The sequence below is a fragment of the Pogona vitticeps genome, chromosome 3, assembly GCF_051106095.1.
Source record: "Pogona vitticeps strain Pit_001003342236 chromosome 3, PviZW2.1, whole genome shotgun sequence".
NCBI lineage: Eukaryota > Metazoa > Chordata > Lepidosauria > Squamata > Agamidae > Pogona > Pogona vitticeps.
The window spans coordinates 239,646,528-239,669,618 of record NC_135785.1 but is presented as its reverse complement, the minus strand read 5'-3'; the positions used below and the strand labels follow the sequence as shown (position 1 = coordinate 239,669,618).

General features: G+C 39.5%; 1 protein-coding gene across 3 annotated transcripts in view; it reads left to right on the top strand.

Annotated features, from left to right (window-relative positions):
• Positions 1–23,091, top strand: part of MTUS2 (microtubule associated scaffold protein 2) — a 352,715-nt gene that overhangs the window by 247,185 nt on the left and 82,439 nt on the right. For all 3 annotated transcript variants that reach the window (XM_072993758.2, XM_020788605.3, XM_072993759.2), the window contains 2 exons: positions 1,353–1,514; positions 12,144–12,242. In XM_072993758.2, the coding sequence (XP_072849859.2) occupies positions 1,353–1,514; positions 12,144–12,242 (261 nt within the window). The remainder of the gene's footprint in view (positions 1–1,352; positions 1,515–12,143; positions 12,243–23,091) is intronic.

The window sequence follows — 23,091 nt, the reverse complement described above, 5'->3', positions numbered from 1 at the left end:
TAGATCAGCAGTGGCTTAGAGCCTAATAGGAGCACAGGCTCCTATTAGATTCTAATGCCACAGGCACAGCTGATCTAGCAGCAGCAGGAGGGGAGCAGGAAGCAAAGCTCCACCTCCTGTCAAATCAGCAGCAGCATTAGAATCTAATAGGAGCGTGCTGACAGGAGGCGGAGCTTTGCTCGCTGCTTACCTCCTGCTCACCCGCTCATCTGTCCTGGTGGTCCGGTCCTTCCAAGACCACGGACTGCGACCGGTTCGCAGCCTTGGGGTTGGGGACCCCCGCATTACACATTCCCCTGTGCAAAGGAGAGACATGGGATTCCACACCACTCTCTCCATGGAGGAAAAGAGCAACCACTTGCAGGAGCATCATTCCAGTGGTATCCAGATCCCTTTGTATACCACTCCTGACCTAATTAGGATGACCACCAGTAGATAAATACACAAGGTTTACTGGGTGGAGCAGTGTAGTTCAGGAACACAGTTCTTATTATAGTCAAGAGCAGTGTTTAGGGGTGTGATATTCAATAATTTTTTTTTTACTCCAACTCACAGAATTCTTGTGAGAATTCCTCAGGCAAAATTTGGTGAATTTCAGCCCATAGACCCATACCTACAGTTAGTTATATTTTATTCTCCTATAGCTGAACTAATCCTCTGAGGCTGTATAGCATTCTAGATTGTATTTACTGCTGCATTGCTTCCTGGGTACGGTAGTCTTGCTGCCCTTTAGGCTGCCTTTTGAGGAACTCTTTGAGTGACTTACAAGTGACTGTCTTACAAAAAAAAACACTACAGAAAGAGAAACAGCTAGGGTACATATGGATACTAGGGACTCTCTGAAAGGCGCTGAATAACCATCCAGGATTCCTAAGTCACTACAAAGTCTGAGATCTTACATTGGGTCCCACAGTTTGCCACTCATGCGATTGTTGTCTTGTAAACTGATCATTGAAATTATTTACAGCCTTATAGCCTATTCCTTTACTAACCAGCCATTGCCCCTTTGTCCATTATCTGTATTTCCACCTGGTCATGGGGCCATGTATAAATATGACAGTCATATAGTCTCCTTCTCATGCCTCGGGAAATGAATGTGATCCAGAAAAGTTCACATAAAAAGGTAACAGTAAATCTTTTAAGTGCCAGAGCACTGTTTTTCTCTAGCGCTATTTTTGTTGGCTTGATATGTTAACAAATAACAGCTGCCCCTTTGATGCACCTGGAATGCACTTTATTGCTACCCAAGCAATCTTTTTTTTTCCTTTAAGTATTGTAATTGCAAATTGGAATTTAGCAATTTGCATCTATGTTTTATGAAGTTCTAATTAATGTGGTTTTGGTCTCCACAGGTTCAAACTTTGCAAATGAAGAGCAAATCACTCCTAAGGCAGCTGAGCCTTCTAAAGAAGCACCCAAGGGGGCAAATAGGACTCCACCACAGGCCTCAAATATCACACCAGCTTCCCGCAGAAGTTTGCTTCCAGCACCAAAGACTGCTGCAGCACCTGCTGGTGAGTTTTTCTAGAACGAATGTTGGAGTTAATATATTGTATACCAGAACTTTTAAAAGTTACTTCGGAGGGCTATAGTTCCCCATATCCCAGAAGCTGCAGGATTCTGGGAATTAGAATCCAAAAAAGTAATCTTTCCAAACTCTGATGTATACATAAATTATCCTGGAATATCAACTATGACCTGTGCCTAATTTGTAGGCACTTAGATGCCTTTTAACCATGAGGCATCAGTCTCTGTTTTCCAATGCACTTAGTAATCAAATCTGTTCCAATTTCTTTAATATAGTAATTAGCTATTGTGGTTTTAGTACATCCAGACCTCCAAAATTGTTTGCATTACAATAAGCTGCATTACATAGTGGCCACAAAAATTTGCTACAGGCATCATCATCATCATCATCATCATCATCATCATCATCATCATCATCATCAAGTGAAGCTTTATTAAAGAAATAATCAAATATCTGTTTTGGATCATAAATCCCTTTGATATCTCAGAAAGCGAGGCAGCCATGAATGGTCTCTACTCTCCATTCGTTCTCTGCATGGCTTGGAAAAATTACTTTTCTGGATTATAAGTCTTTAATATACCACAGGATATTGTGTCAGTCTACCAAAAAGAAAGGGCACCCCTTTATGTACATCTAGCCATGGATAAAGAACTAATTCTGGCCATATTATGAGTCCAAAAGACTATGGAAATCCACAGCAAAGCTACACTTACTTGGTAAAACAAGGATGGGCCGGTTTGGTTCAGCCTTCAGCTGATCTCATATAATTATGCTGGAATGTTACAGAGAGCCACAGAATGTGCTCCTGGGCAAGAGATATGCAGCCTGCATCAGAGGGAACTATGAGTTGTGGTCCCCTATAGAAATAATCAAGCATGAAAACATCTGGAAATGTATTCTCTAGATTGCCCATGAGAGTGATTTGTCCATTTCCCCTTGATTTAAAGCGCTATTGGTTATGAAAAATGACTGTACTGTACTGAGCTTTTGAGTTGGCTTCCACTGGCTGTGTTCATACAATGGGAAATTTGAAACTTTGCCTAGATTGTATTCCATCTGATTTTAAAATAATAGGCTGCTTTAATACTTCAAAGGAGGTGTTATGTGAATTTTCTGTTTACTTCCAGTCATCTTAAATATCTCACATTCATCTTAAGTATTTCACATAAAACAGATAGGACTAACTTCCAAGTGATGGATTTTGAATGGATGTTCACTGGTTATCTTTTAATGGTAGCCTAATATACTGGACAAATTTTAAAAGGCCTGTAATGGAAGAATCTGGATTCTACTCTGATAATTTGCCTGGTGTGCTAGAGTCTCATTTTGGGTCATTATCATGCTGTGTGTATGTGTATGTTTGTATGCATACAGATGATTCTCACTGCACTAAAGTAAGCCGTAACTAAAGCCTATTTGAATCATTTGAACTTACAGAGGAGTTAATGCACCAAATCCCCACCGATTCAGTAGATCTAAGGCTAATGGAGCTTATGGTGGAAAAGAGAAGTGTTTGGTCACACTGGAAAAGGTTCCTTTGTAGGGAGCAATCGCTCTTAAAATGACCCATCTGTGGGAAAATCACTCCAGCTCAGCCCCAAAAAGTAGTAGCTGTACCTCCAGACCTAAATCAGTTGAAAGTGGGTTTTTTCAGGGTTGTATTTTGCTGCTTATTTATATTTCTGAGCATTACTCTTGCTAAAAAGAAAGATATCTCTCCTGTTCCAGACACGGAGATTCACTGTAGTTTACTGAACTGGTGCTGACAGTTTCCAATAAGATACACATGTGAAACAGAAGTAACCGTAGCCAGCAGGTATAGCTGTGACTCCATATGCTGCATTGTGGGAGTAAAAGAACGTCAATTTTTCTTGTTGCCTTTGATACATACTTTACAAAATAAGAGGAACATAAACCATATGCTACTGGTAATGAACAAGTACTGTAATTTGTTACAACCATAAACTAATGTATGGTTGCCTACATGTTATGTTTGTTTTCTATAGTAGAAGAGGTAACTGTGTTAGTCTGTGTTAGCATATCAGGCAAAAACAAATTAAAAAGACAAAAAATGTTGTTTCACCTTAAAGACTAACTGCTCTATTTTAATGTGAGCTTTTGTGGACAAGTCCACTTCCTCGGATTTGTCCACAAAAGCATTTTTCTTTTGTTTTTCCCTTGTAAGTTTGATTTCTATAAATGCTCCACATGCAAAACAATCAAATCAATTTGTGTTCCTCTTCATTATTTTTCCCTTTTTGTGTATGCTGTATCACACTTCCCTCTGTCAGTTCTTCACATTCCTCATTGTGAGAAGATACACATTTGCATAGCATAAAGTTATGCCTGCACGAAGTGGCCAGGCATGACACCCAAGCGACAAAGACTGGGCAATTCAATGGCATAATCGGTCACATGGTTCTTGTCATAACTGACTGTGCAATATACCTTAAACTTGTGTAACAACTGAGTTATGCAAGCATGGCTGCTTAATAGGATTTCACGCATAATTAAATGTTGGTAACTATCTAAGCACAACTGAAAGAACGACAACAACATCAACAACTGCTGGATGGCTCAGTGCTTTAGGTCTGTGGCTGGGGAGCCTGACATGGGAAGTTCAATTCCCCACTGTGCCTCCTTGACAGGGACTGGACATGATGATCTATAAGGTCCCTTCTAGCTCTGTAGTTCTAGGATTATGATGAATTTTAAAATGCTACCACAAGGAATGATAGAAGTTTTAAATTCCTATGGAAAGATGATTTTGTGCATTAGAAGAAATGAGTGTGTTGCCTGAATTTCAACTTTGGGTGAGCCTGCATTGCCAGTTTAGCTATCTCTCTCCAGTCAATAGCCTTCAGAGGGCATTAATGGGGGGGGAAAGGCAGGAGTAAGTAAAATACTCACTTTAAAATATCTTAGAAATGCATTCAGGAACTATCTGTCCATTCTTAATGCCTAACTCTTGGCCACTAATGACAGCACTGTCTATCAAAAAAAGAGATAAGTATCAGTTAGGGAAGTGTTCAGTGAGTCTTCCAGCCTCTTTTTCCCAAAAGACCAAACAAAACATCAAGAAAGAACTTGCCAGCATTCTTTGGTTAGAAATCAGATCACATTAAGGAGCAGAGGAAGAGAGGGGGAAAACAGGTGATGCACTGAAAGTGAGGAATTGAAATCCATTCTCCCCTCATGTTACATAAAACATATGTAACTTTATGTGAAGTATGAAACCATATACCACTGTCTGCAAAACACTGATAGGAAGAGTAGTCTTGATGTCTATTGGTCTCTATAAACGGTATCTCCAGTTGAACTACCACTCCCAGTGCTACCTTGTGAGTCTCAAGTAGCATTGTAACTCCCAGGGTGCTCAAGGGCAGCTCCCTGGTTGTTTCAAATGAACTCAGAAGCATGCAGACGGGAGCACCATGACAGTAGGGTGAGGTCCTCTACAGACATTTGTGTTTGGTCTCATACTCTCAGAATTCTGCCTGGGGGATTCTGGGTGAATTCCGGGAGTGGAAGAGTCAAGAATCCAAATGTCCCTAGTCTATCGAGTTGAGCGTTGTGCACTTAAGTACCACAGCTGTCTAGGACCAGAGATGGGGAAAGTTATATTATAAAATATAACTTCCAGAATCCTAGAAGCAACATGGCAAGTGGCTTGTCCCATCTCGGTCAGAGATTTATCTTGGGGCCTCTTCCACCTCCTGCTGTCGGAGAACCTTTAACTGGAAATGCCAGGAATGAAAACAGAACTATGGCCACAGAAGCCTTTCCTTGGAGAAGGAGGGAAATTTATAGGGAAGGTAGAACTGCCTAGGTAGTTCCTTGAATTAGGCATCTGGCTGTAGAACCAGAAGTTGGGAGCATAATTCCCCACGGTGCCTCCAAGGAAAAGAGCCAGACTATGTGGCCTTGGGCAAGCTGCATAGTCCCAGGATGCCCCTAGAAGAAGGGAATGGTAAATGGTATTGCATGGTATTGTATGCCTTGAAAACCCTGGAAGAGGCCATTATAAGTCATAGTTGACTTGACGGCACACAATTTATTATAAAACAAAATATCCCAGTTGTTAGTCTGGCTGGCTGCAACCCTGAACTGGCCCTCTTCCCACTGCAAAGTTTTGTTGCAACCTCTACTGGTTAGCACGAGTTAGCATGTAATTTTAACATTACAACGCTTGTGCTGTCTGCATTTAGTTTCTACTACAAAGTTGTAGAATCATTTTTTCAAACAGAGATGCGGGAAAGGAGTAGGTTCATTTATGCTGGACACTGAGAGAGCCTTTCTAAATCAAATCTACCACTCTAAAAATGTGATACCTGCCTTCTGTCATAGATCATCATCATCTCCCATCAAGTCAATTTTGTTTTATGTTGACCCTTTTCGGGGTTTTCCAGGTAAAGAATACTCAGAAAAGACTGTGCAGCTTGCCCAAGGCCAGACAGGCTGGATCTACTCTCATGAGGCACAGTAGGGAATTGAACTCATAACATCTGGCTCCACAGCCAGATGCCTGAACCACTTTGCTATTCAGCTACCTTCTGTCATATATAGCACACGCTATATGGAATGAGCAGTAGTAGGTGGCTTGGTTTGCATGCAATTTTGTGCCAAAGGTAAAAAAAAAATCCCAAGGAAATGGTTTCTTTTCAGGACCACATTTGAAATGTATACATATTTGTGGAAGACGCATCCTTATAATAAGATGTAAATAGAAATTCATTGGTAAAGGAACGGCTTCAAATATTCTAATGAGAAGAGTACAGTCTGTAGGGTACTATTTGAAATCTTTCATGTGTATTTTCCTGCAGAAGGGGGTATTTCATCCATATATTGTTATTTAAACAAAATGTAAATTTAAAATAGATAATGCACCAGGTATTTTTTGTGAAAGTTGCTTGTCATCTAAATTAGACAACAGATGATACAGATCATCTTTAATTAACAGAAATGGTATCTTGTCATTTTACTTAACTACAGCAATTCTGGCCATCAAAAAACTGAATAAAGGGGAGTGCATAGCATGGGACAGCAGCATTAGAAAATAATTGCCATGCAAATTGTTTTGATGACATGAGCTGATTGCTTTTCTTCCACTCTATGAAATAAGTGGATTTAATTAGATTTCACTGTATTACACCATCCTCTTATGCATATTTGGAACTTCCTCATTTTTGCATACTTCTCCGGCATGTTAAAGATTAAACAGAAACAGATTAGAGACAAAGAGGGGGAGGAAAAACAGAGATAAGGATGGAAGGAAAGAATGGAATTTGTCTTTGAGTTCTGGTGGAAGAATCTACACTAATAGAGCTAGCTAAAGGAACATAGCAAGAAATATTTTATTTATACAATTGACAATTCTATAGGAAGGATGAAATTCTTTCTGTTTGCACTTAATTCAGCTACTTTTGACTATGATTAAAATCCTGGCTACATTACACTCCTTTTATGAACATTAGCCATGGGTCATCCAGTCCTGAGTGTTCAGAATTTTGATACAGTGGATGGAGTGACTGACTAGGACTCAGGAGACTGGTTCTGAATTGTCATCCAGGCACAGAAATGCACAGGGTTGAAGAGATAGTTGGAATGGTAAAGCCACTCCTTAAATTTCTCTCTTAACTGGAAGCCCCGTTAGGGTTGCTGGCTGTCGGTTCCAACTTGATGGCAGGTAATACACAGCTATTGTCCCTAGAGCAAGGAGAGGAACTGTCTTCAGCCTGATGGACACATTCCGTTTCAGAGAAGTAGGGAAGGACACACTGCAGTGGTGTTTGGGATCAAAAGCAAAAGAATGGCACCAGAAATACTAGCATCCTTTGGTTAAGGTGTTCTCTGCCAGTGACTAGGCTTTGGGAGAGACATTTAAATCTTTAGGAAGCTTGTGCGTGCAAAAACTGGTCAGTAACCAAATGACGGCACCATGGAGAGTACCAACCCAGGTACTGATTTAGTATTTACATATCTTTAGCAGAATGTAATGAAAAGGAGGCAAATAGGACTGTGGCATCTCCCCCACCATGTTGAAAAACTGTAGAAATAGCATGGTCTCTGCCTCTCTCTAATGGCCAGTTCTGGTAAATATGCCATGGAAATACATATAAATAGAGATGGGCATGAATCTCGGTTCAGAGGTCTATGCTGATTCATATGCATGGCACCTGTTTGTACACATGGCATCCTTTCTCCTCCCCCCCCCCCAGGTAGATCTCCCACTCACCAGCCGGCACATGCTCCTCTCCTCCTCCTCTTTGGTAGCTAGACTCCAGTAGAAGCATGAGCTTCCCTTGGCTGATTGCCCACTCAGACGAGGAGGCAGGACCGACAACCTCGTGCTCGCACCGAGAACTTGTAGAATAGCCAAAGTGCAGGAGGAGAACAGAGTGCTCTGACTGGTGAATGGGTCACTGGCCGGGGAGGTGGAAGAAGGGAATGTGCAACACCTGTGGTGCTATGCGTACAAACTGTCATGACCTCTGAAATGAGGTTCATCCCCATATCTACATATAAATGTGTATGTGCGTGTGTGTGTGTGTTATTTATTGTTTTCAGGCAGTGGATAAGTGAATCCGTGGATACTGATACTGATGGAGGAGTCCTAATGTAAACCAAATGTGACCTTCAGTTCTCTCACAATATTCAGATGACCTCACTCTAGTAGTTTTATATAGCTGCTAAATAGAGCAGATCGCTTAACATTCAGGGAAAGTAACTGAGTGATGGGGTGCTTTTGAACCATGATGCAGGGCACATCATCCCAAAATGGGTTTAGAGTTAAAGTTACATGTACATATCTCGCATTTCCTGACCTCACTGGAAATGCAGTGCCTCCCCTATCTCTTAATAGGACCATGTGATAACCAAGGCACGTGGCTGTTTCTTGGCATAATAACTTGGGGAGTGGGGAATAATACAGGGTCCTGTATTGTCCTAACACTTTACATTGGATGGGGCAAAAAAAGAGTATCCTAATGGCACTACTTCCATCCTAGCTCCATAGGGAGGAGAGGTTTGGGGTGTCTGTGTTAATGGAGAAGAATGGTTGGGAAAGGGACAGGCAGACATTTTTTTTACACCTGTATGTATGAGGGTTAAACTGGGGAAAATAGAGGCTTTGGGGAGGATTTTCAGTGAGAAAATGGTGGTGGGAAAGTTTGTTAAGCATCCTCCCCCTCAGATATACATACACACAGACACATAGTAGTCCTGAACTAGATCAGGGCTCTGGGGTTACTTTTTAAAATATGAACAAAGAAAAGAGGCCGATTGCATTGGGGTGATTGGCCAACATGATCAAAAGTTTGACTCTCACATAGAAATACATTTTTTAAAAAAATAGACATTTTAAAGTTTGAGTACAAATAAGTCACTTTGGTAGGACAGAAATAATTAGCTGCCCCCCCTCAAAAAAGTCACAGAAGTCAGAGAATAGAAAGGAACAAAAAAACACAACTTTCCAAGCTAGCAAACACAGTCTTTGGTCCATATTTGTTTGCTTATTCATGTCCTTTATATCTTGTGCATCACAGGATGCAGAGTAATTCCCTAGTGATGATGGCTGGATGTATTCTTTCCCCACGGGACTTTTCATATGTTTTGTTTTTCTCATTTTGCCTCCAATGTGTCTGAAGTGGTGGCTCATTATTCATAAAGGGTATGACTACTCTTGATTACTCAGGCAGAGAAAGAAAAAGACAAAAAAAAGTTAAAAAGCCTAAAAATGTCTGCCTTTTCACCTCTGGGATAGTTAACTATTCCCCCACGCCTGGTTGTATTTAGCTTGAAAATTACATTAATTGAATGTTAAGATTTTTGAAAAGTGTTTTGGAGGCTGGTAACATTCTAGACTTATATCAAGTGAGGCCCATGTAGCAGAGAGAACAGGGCACATATGCAACCCTCATCTACAGTATCCACACATGTATTGGCTCTACTTTGGACATTTTCACTTAAAGAGGACTTCTAGGCTACATTCAGTTTTGAAGCTGTTGTATTTTCTTTAATTCTATAAGTATGACTGTTCCCAACATGAAGATGACCTTACTGTACACACCCACTGTTTAGGTATTAAAGTTGAGGAGCCTTTGAAAAGAGAAAAGTATTAACCTGGCTAAATAAAATAAAAAACTAAACTACAGTTTAAAGCTGCGATTTTTAGAGACCTCTAAAAACAGAACTCCCCCCCCCTCCATAAAAATAGAGAAAAGCACAAAATACCTGTGACATTCTTTGGGTAATATCACGGTGTATATTAAATTGATATAGGTTAGGGCAGAGGTCTCCAACCTTGGTCCTCCAGATGTTCCTGGACCACAACTCCCAGAAGCTTTCACCACCACTTCTGCTGGCTAGGATTTCTGGGAGTTGAAGTCCAAGAACATCTGAAGGCCCAAGGTTTGGGACCACTGGGTTAGGGCATTAGTATGTTTAGTGGTATAAAAGTTGGGTGTTCAAAAAAAGGAATATTTCCAAAATCACTTTAACAGATTTATCAGAGGACGAACGTCCAGTGGACACACAGTCCATGTCTTCAGATGCATGGAGCGAAGCTTTGTGATTCTGACCCTTTGTGTACTCTGAAGATACCTCATATTATCTGAAATCCAGTAGTAAGTTACAGGTAGAATAAGTCCATTGAATCATTGGGGGTTTGGTCAGTCAGCTCCTCTGTAAGTTCCATTGATTCAATGGACCTACTCTAGCTGTGGTTTACTACTAGAATTTCAGCCATTATAAAATAATGGAACTATTTCAAACAGGTCTCTGTTGTTTCTCCATTGTGGTGAGCACTGAGCAGCTTGTTAATACATATAGGCTGAAACCCTGTTAATTAAGTTATCCAGTGTAAGACCGCCAATGTCATCAGCAATGGTGATTTTTCAGGAAAAAAGTATTTTGTGTTCCTGCCATAAAGGTCTCAGGGCTCCCACATTGAATCATTTTCATCATTTGGAAGTCATTGGGGGCTATGAGAAGGAGGAGGAAGCCTTTAATTACAGATAATTACTGCTGGCAGTAAAGTCACCCTGGCGGCAGTGATTTTTGGTAATTAAAGCCACTGCCCCCAGTCCAAATAGCTTCCCCGGGATGAAAGGAATTTTAAGGGAGGCTCAAGACCTTCAAGGGTGTGTGTTGAACATTTTCAATTTCTTAGAAATATCCACAACAGATAATGTTGTCAGCCTGCACCACATAAATTCTACTACTGCATTTTAGTCATAGTGTGTTAAGAAGCCCTTATCCCTGTTCAAGCCTTTTATAATATACCTGACTTTGCAAATGTATGAAAATTCAACTGTTTCACTCCCCAGTTTTCATATGAACTGCTTTTGTTCCATAGTAACTGCTTGAAGTTGGTGATGAAGCATCCTGGGAGATCAAACTGTTCTTCCACTAGCACTGTGGTCACAATATGAGTAATTGTTAATATTAATAATAAACAATAATATTAACAATATTTAAAATGGCATGTTAGTATTTGTTTACAGATAAAAGTTTAGTTCTGTCAACATCCTCAACCTACTACCCTCCTGATATCTTTGCTTGTGCTTGCACCTCCCATCAGCCAGCATATCCAGTGGGTCCAAAACATACGGAAGACACAAAACTGGAGAAGGCTGGATTAGGTTTCCAGCCTATTTATACACTAGTGCAACTACAGAAGCAGAAATGAATTGTATATGAGCTTCATGTAGCAGGTGCATGTATTGGATGTCATATTAGTTATTTTTTACCACTTTTCCAGACATTATGACCAGTTGGAGAAGCCAGCAGCTTCAATAAAGGTTTCCAAGTTGCAAGGATATCCAACAGTTTGTTTTCTTCCTAATACTGGAAGCACAAAGCAGTAGAACTGCAGATGTTAATATTGTTATGGTTATATGGAACCATAGAAGCTACATACGTTACACAAAGACACTGAGTTGATAACCTATTGTGACAGTTACTTCTTTCCAAATTTGAAGTTCACTCTGAAGTATATAATATAATGGATCTATCATCATATCTCCAAAAGGCATCTGGATCTATTGTCATATCTCCAAAAGGCATCTTAGTATGAGTGCAAGAGGAAAGCAAAAGTGCATTATTTGAGCATCAGTTATTCTTACCATAAAATGATGGCCAAGTCTGCCCTTGAGAAAGCTCATAAAGGAAGACATGGTCCTTGAGATGGATACAGATTACATACTGTTCTCCTTTAGCTGAACATATGCAGACAAGGCTAGCAGGTGCATTTGATCTAATCTTCCATATGTTTGCTGAACACTTGCATGGCATAGAGAAGGTGTTAACATGATTCAGGACATGCAGAAGAATGAGGGTCCTTCATATAATCATATTTCATAGGAACATAAGAAGCCACCTTCTGCTGAGCCATTAGTCTATCCCAGTATTGTCAACTCTGGCAGCATCTATCCTAGGTGTCAGGATTCTTTCCAAGACCTACTAAGAGATTCTTTGGTAGCCATCCATCTAAATATTAATCAGGCCCAAACTTGCTTTGCTTCAGAAATCAGACAAGATCCAGTGTGTTCAAAGTAATAAAATCCACAAATGCAAATAAATACCGACTGTCTTTGCTGTTTCCCCTTTTTCACAGGCACAAAGAAAGAAGTACAGAAGGATCAAGAGGTGAACAGAACCCCCGTTTCCTCCCCTAAGAGACTGGTTGTATCAGCTAACAAACTCCATTCACCAGGTATTTAGAAAGCTGAACACATATATTTTAAGTATAGTTTGTACTTGTCAGCTTCTGTTAACATATAAAAAGCCTGATACTTAAGCTTCTAAAGGATTTGTGTCCAAGCCTAAATGCATTAACCAAGTGTTTGCCTTTTGCAAGTAGCAGGTGGTAAGATACTAACCTACATTACCTTTCTTCTGGATGCTGTATTGTACTTTGCTCTCTGACATACATACCTTGTTTTGGGTCACATGCTAGCATCTAATGGCAGATTTTATTGTCATGCTCAAGTTCTTAAGTGGTTCGACCTCCCTGAGTAGCTGGAAAATTGTTCAATATGGTAGAGATCAAACCCTTGCAGTTCACGACAGGCACATGGACAAAAATACATCCAAGACTTTTTGGGTGTCTCTTATTTTATGCAACATCTTCTGCCCTACACACCATCCAAGCATTTTCCCAACACAAAGAGAGGGAAGGAATCAGGTAGGGATGTGAACATTTATCCATTTCATTCATGCAGTATTTCTTATAATCTAACAAACCTTTGTATCCTTTCCAAGCTCCACACTGGATTAAGATTTCTTCTCCACTTCCCACACAGAAATGTATATTTATTTTGTATATATTTCTCCCCGTTGTCTAAAGCATGTTTGTGTGAACTCTTTCCCCAAATATATTCATTTTTATGTTATATTATGTTGGTGTCCCTAATGAGGTCTTCAGAATAAGTGAGATATTTAAGGGAATAGTTTTACCAGTTCCGTAACCTTTCTGTTGACCATGAGTTGCCATGGCTGAGCAGAGATTCAAACTCAGGTCTGAGTTCTACTCTGTTACTGTATCCACTACCCCACGTTGGGTACCTTATATTCATTTTTAGCACATTTACTGGGGAAAAAGAGAAGCAGATGCTTGATATTTCACACAACTGAAACATTCATATGCCCTTCCATTAATAATATTGACATCCTTCTATTGAATATATTAATAGAAAATTGCCATCCGTGTACATTTTTTCTCATTCCCACCTACCCAGCACTTATATCCTCAATGCAGATATAGGCCATATCCTGCCTCCAAGTGATGACTACATCTCCAGCAAATCTGTCCATCTTCTGTATTTTGGAGGAATGGTGGGTGGAGATGGTTGTGTTGGTTCACTTCCCATTTGCACTTTCATTTCAATAAAGAGGCTTAACATGATGGTCCATTAAGTTTGAATTTTCTAGGAATTGGTTTTTCAACTTGCCAAGCAACACATGTTTCAAAACTGTCAGATTTACTTGGTAGATTGGGTGGAGGAAGTGTTAGCATACAGGAAAGGAGGGTTATTTATTTGATTGGTTGACATATATGCACATGAAATCTATAGGCAATAAATAATAAATCTCAGACTGACAACATGCACAGCAGGAAAGCTACATTATATCAGTAGACAAAGCAAATTACATTCAGTTATCTCTTTGGCTGGAATGAACTCATGCGTCTTCCAAAATAAAGCTATTGTTGTTGAATGTTTTGAAAGAAGACAAAATTCACCTTGAAAAACTAATGAAATACATATAAAATACCATCCGTTCTAACAATGGCAAACAGGTACATTAAACCCCAACCTCAGACTTTGCACTCTGCTAGTAGAATTGGAGCATTAATTTTTCTATTAAGTTTATTTCTATAGACAGTACAGATGAGGAAGAATAATGTTTATGAAATATATGCCTGTGCCCAGTGTTTTGCTTTAGGTCCTTGTCAACAAACTCGTTACTGAGTTGCAGAATTATTTTCTAAACTTCTCTGCAATTTAAAAAACAAAACAAAACCACCAATTCTTGGGGGAGGGGGAGGCACAGTCATGAGTGCCAAGGGGGGAAAACCCAAACACCTTGCCATTATAGGCAAGGGTATTGGGTAACTTTGTTCAGGCTTTATGTTTCACACAATTCTCGCTTCTCAGACCAATACACATATTGTATCTCAATAATCATGATTACACATGTTTTCTGTGTTTTGTAATGTAATTCTCAGCTTTAAAGATATGTAATAATATTGTGGGAGAAATTATGTATGAATATACATGTCTTAAATACAACTTCAGCAAGTATTTTTTTAAAAAATTTATTAAAATTAGCAAGATATATGAGGTCTGGGAAGAACAGACCTGTGACTGAACAAGAACTTGGAGAAATCACTTTTTCAAGCTCTCCCTATAGTATATGGCTTTTACATATACTGTATAAGACCTTTGGGCTGTGAGGTTTAGGTAGTATTTAATTGGTTACATTAAGATCTATCAGGTCAGAAACATTCTATCATTCTTTCTAGTTAAAAACTGGAATCAGTCACTTTATTTCACTTTTTTCATTTTTTCCAAAAACATATGATTGTTTGTTTTGAAAGTACTCAGAGGTTAATTTTGCAGTATACATCAGAGGTTCCCAACTCAGATTTTCTTGGACTTCAACTCCCAGAAACCCCAGCCAGCACAGATAGTGGTGAAGGCTTCTGGGAATTGCAGTCCAAGAACACCTGGGTCGTCCAAGGTTGAGAACCACTGCTGTAAATGCAAGTGGTGAGAAGGAGATGTTTGTTCAATGCTCAACATGGTACTTGAATATTTATCATTATTTCCAAGCATTATTGTAGAAATTTCTAGGGGGACGTAGCCATATTATTCTGCTGCAACAAAAAACATGAAGATATCTTGAGGTACACTAAAGGCAAAAGGTTTTGTTTCAAATAAGCTTTTGTGGTCAGTAGTCCACCTCTTCTGGTACATAGAGGCTAGAGGTATAAAAAAGGGGGCTGCAGTCCATGAAAGCTTATGCCTGCTAAAACAGATTCATCTTTAAAGTGCCACAAGACTCCTTGTTGCATTTTCAACCCTCATATTTCCCCAGTGTACTCTTGTAGCTAGCTGAAGGACATATGCTTACATCTATGTTTTTAACATATTACAAAGCTGCTTTTAATCATTTTCATCTGTTCTAAATTCCTCCTGGAGCCTTGCAATAAGATGATAAGATACTCTTTAAAAAGTAAATGAATGGTGTATTCAGTGGTTAATGTACAGGAACTTTTCATTAGTTGGGAAGGTTACCTTGTTTTTCTATTCTCTCCTTTTTCTATATGATTCAAAGAAAAAAAATAAATCATTTTCAGCTAATCTATTGCTGCCATGGGTTGCCAAAACTGCCTAGCCTTTGGGGAAAAGCAAAGCTTCTATACCGCCTTATAGCCTATGGTGCTTAAATATATTTCTGGGCAGTTTACAATTTAACTATGCAGGCTACACATTCCCCCCTCCTTCTCTTGCGCTGGGTAGTCAGTTTACTGACTTTGGAAGGATGGAAAGCTGAGGCAACCTCCAGCCGGCTACGTGGGACGGAACCTGGGTCGTGAGCAAAGTTTTGGCTGCAGTACTGCAGTTTAGGGATGTGGTGGCGCTGCAGGGACGTGGTGGTGCTGCAGGCTAAACTGCAGAAGCCTGTGCTGCAGGGTCAGAAGACCAAGCAGTCATAAGATCGAATCCACGTGACGGAGTGAGCACCCATCACTTGTCCCAGCTCCCGCCAACCTAGCGGTTCGAAAGCATGCAAATGCAAGTAGATAAATAGGGACCACCTCGGTGGGAAGGTAACAGCGTTCCGTGTCTAAGTCACACTGGCCATGTGACCATGGAAGATTGTTTTCGGACAAACGCTGGCTCTATGGCTTGGAAACGGGGATGAGCACCGCCCCCTAGAGTCGAACACGACTGGACAAAAATTGTCAAGGGGAACCTTTACCTTACTGCAGTTTAACCACTGCACTATGAAACTTATCCTCTTTCCTAAAAATATTGTCAGCCTTCACTAACATTGTCTTATCTTCCAAAACTACAAGGAACTAATATAAGTCCTGATTATCACAGGCTCATTAACTGAGTGGGACTTGTTACGTCAACATTCGTATGTTCCAGTGATTCAATGGCAGTGCTCCAGTTGGAAGAATCAATTGGGTTTAGCCCATGGTGAATTTAAACATTTTTAGGGCAGACGTTTTGTTTTTGCCTATTAACATGCCTTATTCAGATTCAGAATTTCACAGCTGTAAGAGAAGCACAGCAAGAGGAATTCAGAATTACTCTCTCCATCATTCCAGCATTGCATTTCCAATCTCCTGTGTGTGAATGCTGCAGAATGGGAACAGAATATACATACTGCCTTGTTCTTTTACTCCAGAAATATGAGTTCAAGTTTGTCCCTAAGGAGAAAAATCACAGTTTAAATTACAAGGACATTTCAGAACATTCGGAAGGACAACACAGAGAATCGCACTTCAAATGCTGAAAGACCATGGAGAATTGGTGAAAGTGTCAGACTAAGTTTCAGGAAATGTTCCTTAATTAAATTCCAACTAATATAGCTGTGGAGTCCTCAAGGGTGTCACTCTGAAGCTGTCTTGCTGACCTCTCTTTTGTGTAACTCCTACACCAACTGCATTCTAAGCATTTTGTATACAAAGTGTGTTTCTTTTTCAAGCAAAACAAAACAAAATCAGCATATCCAAACTGTGTATCCCTTTAGGCCCGATTGCAGCAAAAATGAGCAGGTCAGTCCTAAGAGAATTCTCTTTCAGCTTTTGTAGAAAGCTAAAAGTAACCCAGTAATGCCCAAAGTATCAAAGCTGAGTGTTATTATAAGACAGCATGAGGCATATGTCTTGGGCAGTCACTTTTGGATGTCATGAGATGACACCAAATTGCTAGTTATTTAGTTTATTAGTTTGCTTCTTCCTTTGCTTTTTCGTATCCATTGTTTCCTCCCCAATTATCATGACATGTGCTGGACAGAACAGATATGATCTAGTTCCTATTGTCATCTGTTTATCTGGATATTTTTGCTCCCCGATCTGGAATGGCTCTAATCCTGCAATTGTGGATGCCAAAGAACAGCCAGCCCAAATGGAGATTTGTTGTTGTTGGTATATGCTCTCAAGTTGCTTCAGACTTACGGCAACCTGATAAATGAGTTATGTCCAAAATGTCCTGTTCTCAACAGCCCTGCTCAGCTTTGGTAAACTCAAGCCTGTGGCTTTTCATTTAGGGAGTCAGTTCATCTCATATTTGGTCTTCGTCTTTTCCTGCTGCCTTCAACTTTTCCCAGCATTATTGTCTTTTCTAAAGAATCCTCCTTCTCATTATGTGCCCAAAGAAGGTTTCATCATTTTTGCCTTGAGTTAATAATAATAATAATAATAATAATAATAATAATAATAATAATAATAATAATAATAATAATAATAATAATAATAATAATTATTATTATTATTATTATTATTATTATTATTATTATTATTATTATTATTATTATTATTATTATTATTATTATTATTATTATTTATTGTCAGACTTGATTTGCTCTTGGAGACACTTGCTTCTCTTTCTGGCAGTCCAAGGTATCTGCAAAGCAATCTTCCAGCACCATTCTTCAAATGAATCATTTTTTCCTGTCAGTTTTCTTTACTGTCCAGCTTTCACATCCATACATGGACATCAGAAACACAAGAGTATGGATGCTCTTGGTCTTGGTTTCCACTGACACATTCTTACACTTGATTATCTTTTCTTATTCCTTCATTGCTATCTTTCAAAGCTTCAGTCTTCTTCTGATTTCTTGGCTGCAATCTCCGTTTGGATTGATGGTTAGACCGAGTTATACAAAATATTTAACAATTTCCATTTCTTCATTGTTACCATTAAAGTTGTGTAGTTTTTCTATCATCATGATTTTTGTCACCTTAATGTTCGACTGCAGTCCTGTTTTGGCACTTTCTTCTTTCACTTCCACTAATAGTCATTTCAAGCCCTTGTTGCTTTCTGTAAGTAACTTAGTAATCTGCCATTGGTGTTTTTTCCACCAATTTTCACTCTTCCTTCATCTGAATCTAATCTGGCTTTCCATAGGATATGTTCTGCATACAGACTGAACAAGTAAGAGGATAAAATGCACCCTTGTCTGATGCCTTTGCCTATAGGAAACCATTCTATTTTTCCACATTCTGTCCTAACAGCTCCTAATACAGGTTATGGTTCAGGACAATCAAGTGCTAAGGTACACCCATTTCTTTCAGAACAACCCACAGTTTCTCATGATCTACATGGTCAAAGGTTTTGCTGTAGTCTATAAAGGATAGACTGGTTTTCTTGTGAAATTCCTTGGTACACTCCAGTAGCCAGCAGATAATTGCAACATGATCTTAAGTGCCTCGTCCTTTTCAGAATAGTTGTATACATGTATATTTTTAGTACCAGAAAAAGAGAAGAAGCATTTTGGGGATTTTCTGTCTCATGTAGATGGCTTTAGGTCAGCAGTGAGGAAGTGGATTGGACCCAGCAGCCGTGTTCCCTCCTAGCCAAAATGGATGCCATCAGAAGGGTAAGGTATGCAGTTCCATACCCCTTTCTACATGGACAATGTCCCTGCTGTCACCAATCTTAGATCAAAGATAACATTGACACTTCTTCCCCTTTGTGCATTCATTCCTAATGAGAAATCCTGCTACAGGTCTGTGCTCTGAGACAACATTCTTTGCTTGCCATTCGCCTGCCCAATGGGGAGATAGAATTCATGGAGGTTGGAGTTGGGGTGGTGGACAGAGCTTTAGAAATAGAGAGGGGCAATCCCAGAGCTCTTATGAGCTAAATTTCTACCTTTCATGAGCAAATTAAGGCTGTGGGTCAGAGCTATCTCTCTGTCAGTGTGATTCATAGTTTTTTCCATTGGCCACATGATGTAAAAGCCAATGTGAATCAGCTCAGACTCCTCCCACCCCCATAGTTTTTTCTCCACCACTTGGGCTTCTACTTTTTTAGATAGCAGATTCACTCCGTTTGGTTCAGATGCTTTGATTCCTTGGACTTGTGCAGAAAAGTGTGGGACTGGAGGTTACACAAGGCCATGGTGACTAAAGGGGGAGTGCTGAAGTACATGGAGGGTTGGATCTTTAAAAATAATGCCATTTCTTTTCCTTCTCCCACCCCCCTTTTACACTTTATGCCATCAATGTTGCACTGGAGTACCTAGACACTAAGAGAGAGAGAATGAGAGGAGGAAATTTCTATCCAGCACTTGTTTACTAACTAAGGTAGTTCTCCTGTAGCTGTACCTCCAGCAAATCAGGAGAGCTATGTTAACAAGCTGCAAACAAGGATGTTTGCCAATTTCCTTATCTCTCCCCGAGTAGCCAACTAATGTGAATATGGTCGGGGAAATCCAACTTCCCCAGTGCGTTGTCACAGCAGGTAAATTCACATTTTTCTCATTGTGTAGTTTCACCCTTACAGGTGGCTCAAAAATGGTTGTTGCCATCACAGCTTTCCCATCTGTTCTTTCCAAAATTTGGAAAAAAATAACTTTCTTGGAATACGATAATCCCCCCAAAGTAACTTTTCTAAGCATTGGTCCATTCTACCTCAATAAAGGTCTAGCATTGTTGTCTAGTAACATGAACGGTGTGACGGGGTGGGTGGGTGTGTTTGTAAACATATATATTTTTGGAATGGAGCATAGATATATAGATGCATAGAACTGAAATAAAACAAGCTGAGAATTCACTAAGCAAGCAAAACATTCCTGCAGCTACAAAATAAACTAGTGCCCAAATTTTATCGCCTGCATTCTCCCTACAGCTGCTCGTTGGATCGGGCTGTATCAAAAGCACAGATTTTTACACCACAGCGCAAAGGGAACCCTGTAGCTTCTGTTATTTACAGCAAGTAATTTCAGCCACTGGTGTGCATTCTGTTAGGAAACACACATTTCCTCAAACACACTGAGAACCCATTTCAGTCCTGCAGAGCTTGCAGAGTCTAAGAAGTCAGTGGCATGGCAGATGGTCACAGCATTTTCATTAAAATCAGAGATGTGTAAAAACACACTGGAAAAAGGTATCTAACTTTAAGAAAACTCTTTTTGGTTCCTCCTAAAATTTCTCCATTGATTTGCTTAGGAAAAAGGTTTCACATTTCATTTCAGATTTAATGTGTGATAAACTGAGGATAGCAACTGAGGAGTGACTGAAGAGTATTAGCCTGAAAGACTCACCTTTGGGTTCATTTTCAGTCCAGCTCATTTACTGGCTTCATGCATTCATTCATTCACTCTCTCAAACTATCTTACGTTGCCAGGTCTAAGCTTGGACACTTATGTTAGATGAAAGATTATTAAAGGCATGTCATGTATATAGGATGGTTTGTGAGGGGAGTGCCCTGTTGCTTTCCAATCTGTCCTTTCCAGAGCTTGGAGAAGTTACCTTTCTGGACTCCAACTCTCCAAATCCATAGCCAGCATGGCCACTGACCATGAATTGTAGGGAAACATCTGTGTGAATTGAGCTCCATATATGGAAAAACCTCCACCAGACCATCTGCTCAATATGGAGCTAGTAAAAGGCTGGAAATCATATCCTCAGCACTGTTTCTCCCTCCACAAACTTGTCAAATAATGCTAGAAGTGTGGTTGGTTGCTTTTGTTTTTTTTACTTAAGTGCCATCTTAGATGTTACACTCTAACACTAAGGTCAACCAAAAGTATAGCGCTGGAGAAGGTGTGCAGAAGTACTCTACACAGTAGGTAAACAGCTTAAAGGCTGTTTAATGATAGTCACGTGCCATCAATGTCACCTAGGTTTTCTAGACATTAAGTTAACTTTACCAATTATATATTCTCGTAGTACTAGAGGACACAGCAACTTGCTGATGACCACACAAGTGGCAGGGCACCTAACCCCATCAGCCATACACATTGGGTGACCTCAGCCAGCCCCTTCTCCCAAAAAGCACAGTGAGAATTTGAACTCCTGGCTTCTGGCTCTGCAGATATAAAGGCTCTGCAGAAAAGGAAAAAAAAACATTGTGGCACCTTAAAGAGTAAATGTTAAAATTTATGTCCCTTAGCCATGGCTCTAATGATTAAATCAGCACTAGAGAATAGTATAGCTATTCACAATAGTGTGAGAGAAGTCATCTGAAGATTGCTGCCTACAGTTGTATAGCTCTTTTCCGAATTTAAGTATTGGTGTTTTAAATATCTCTGAGCAGCTTTTCCAGACATGGTATTGTTGTTGTTTTTTTCCAGCCTTCCTTTCTTCATAAGAACTAGCTGGATAGCTTATTGGTTTAGGTTTCTGGCTATAGAGCCAGAGGTTAGGAGTTCAATTCCCCACTGTGCCTCCTGAGAGTAGAGCCAGCCTATGCAGCCTTTGGCAAGGTGCACAGTCTCAGGGCACCCCCAGAAGAAGGGAATGGTGACCCACTTCTGAGTACTTCTATCTAGAAAACCCTGAAAAGGACTGGACAGTACACTCTTCTTATTCTTATTCTTATTCTTATTATCACCATCACCATCACCATCACCATCACCATCACCATCACCATCACCATCACCATCACCATCACCATCACCATCACCATCACCATCATTATTATTATTATTATTATTATTATTATTATTATTATTATTATTATTATTATTATTATTATTATTATTATTATTATTATTATTATTATTATTATTATTATTATTATTATTATTATTATTATTTTCAAAATACCAGGCACAGTCAATCAAAATTATACAAACATTGAGTGGTATTATATAGCAGATACAAGTTTTAACCAAAAACCTGAGTATTTATTAAATATCAAGATATTGTATATATACTATTCCTAATATTGCTGTTTTAAAAATCTCTGATGGTGTTATTTTTGACATCAGTGACTGCTTATAATACTGTGTGAAATTCTTGATATTGTTCCCAATGCTCTGATGACTATGGGGACTATTGAAATGTGTTTCATCCATAAGCGAGATGTTTCGATTGCCATGTCTCTGTATTTTGTAAGTTTTTCTAATTCTTTATTTTCAATTCTGGCATTTCCTGGAATTGCAATGTCAATGATCCAGGCGTTTCTTCATTCTGTTAGTACTGTATCTGGTGGGTTATATTCAACGTGTCTGTTTGGATCCAGAAATCCCACAAGATCTTGACATTGTCCTTTTTTGACACCTTCATTGTGATATCCAAGTCTCCCTAAGGAGGATATGGAGTCTGGGCAGGGAGTTACTCTGGTCACAAATCTATCACTTTTTACTGAGGTAAGTCCTTAAGCCTCAGCAGTGCATAACATCTGTGCCACGGACAAGCCTGACCATTAAAGAACACTTCACTTTACTCTGTACTTTGAAAGTACGTACTTACAAATGGGCTTGTGATTCCTCAGAACTTACAATAGCTCAGTAAGGTAGGACTTCTCTGTAGTAGCCAGTTAGTGACCTTTTCCACTGCTCTGGCTTTAAACCTAACCCTGATGTTTCAAGAGACTAGCCCTCAGTTGAGATTTTATAATTATTTTTTATTAAGAAAATAAAGATTCATAAAAACAGTTTGTTTGCAAAAGCAGTAGCATAAAAACATGTCAAAAATTACAATAGTTAAATAAAGCTGCTATTTCTTATTAAAATAAGAAATACTAAAAATCTAAGCTATAGTGGCTTATTCCCACCCCCTCCTTCTTCTTCTTGTTGTTGTTGTTTAGTCATTAAGTCGTGTCCTACTCTTTCTGACCCCATGGATCAAAGCACACCAGGCCCTCCTGTCTTCCACTGCCTCCTGGAGTTTGGTCACATTCAAATTCAAATTGGCCTTCTTCTTACCATACTACATTCTGTAAACATTCCTTCACATAGCTCAATCCATTCGAAAACTCTCCAAGCTGGCAAAGCTAAGAGAAGCTCTCTTACACATCCTATCATCCATCTTTTTTACATTTCTAACACCTCCCTCTTCTTGACAACTTCATAGCTGTAAACCAATTAACTTC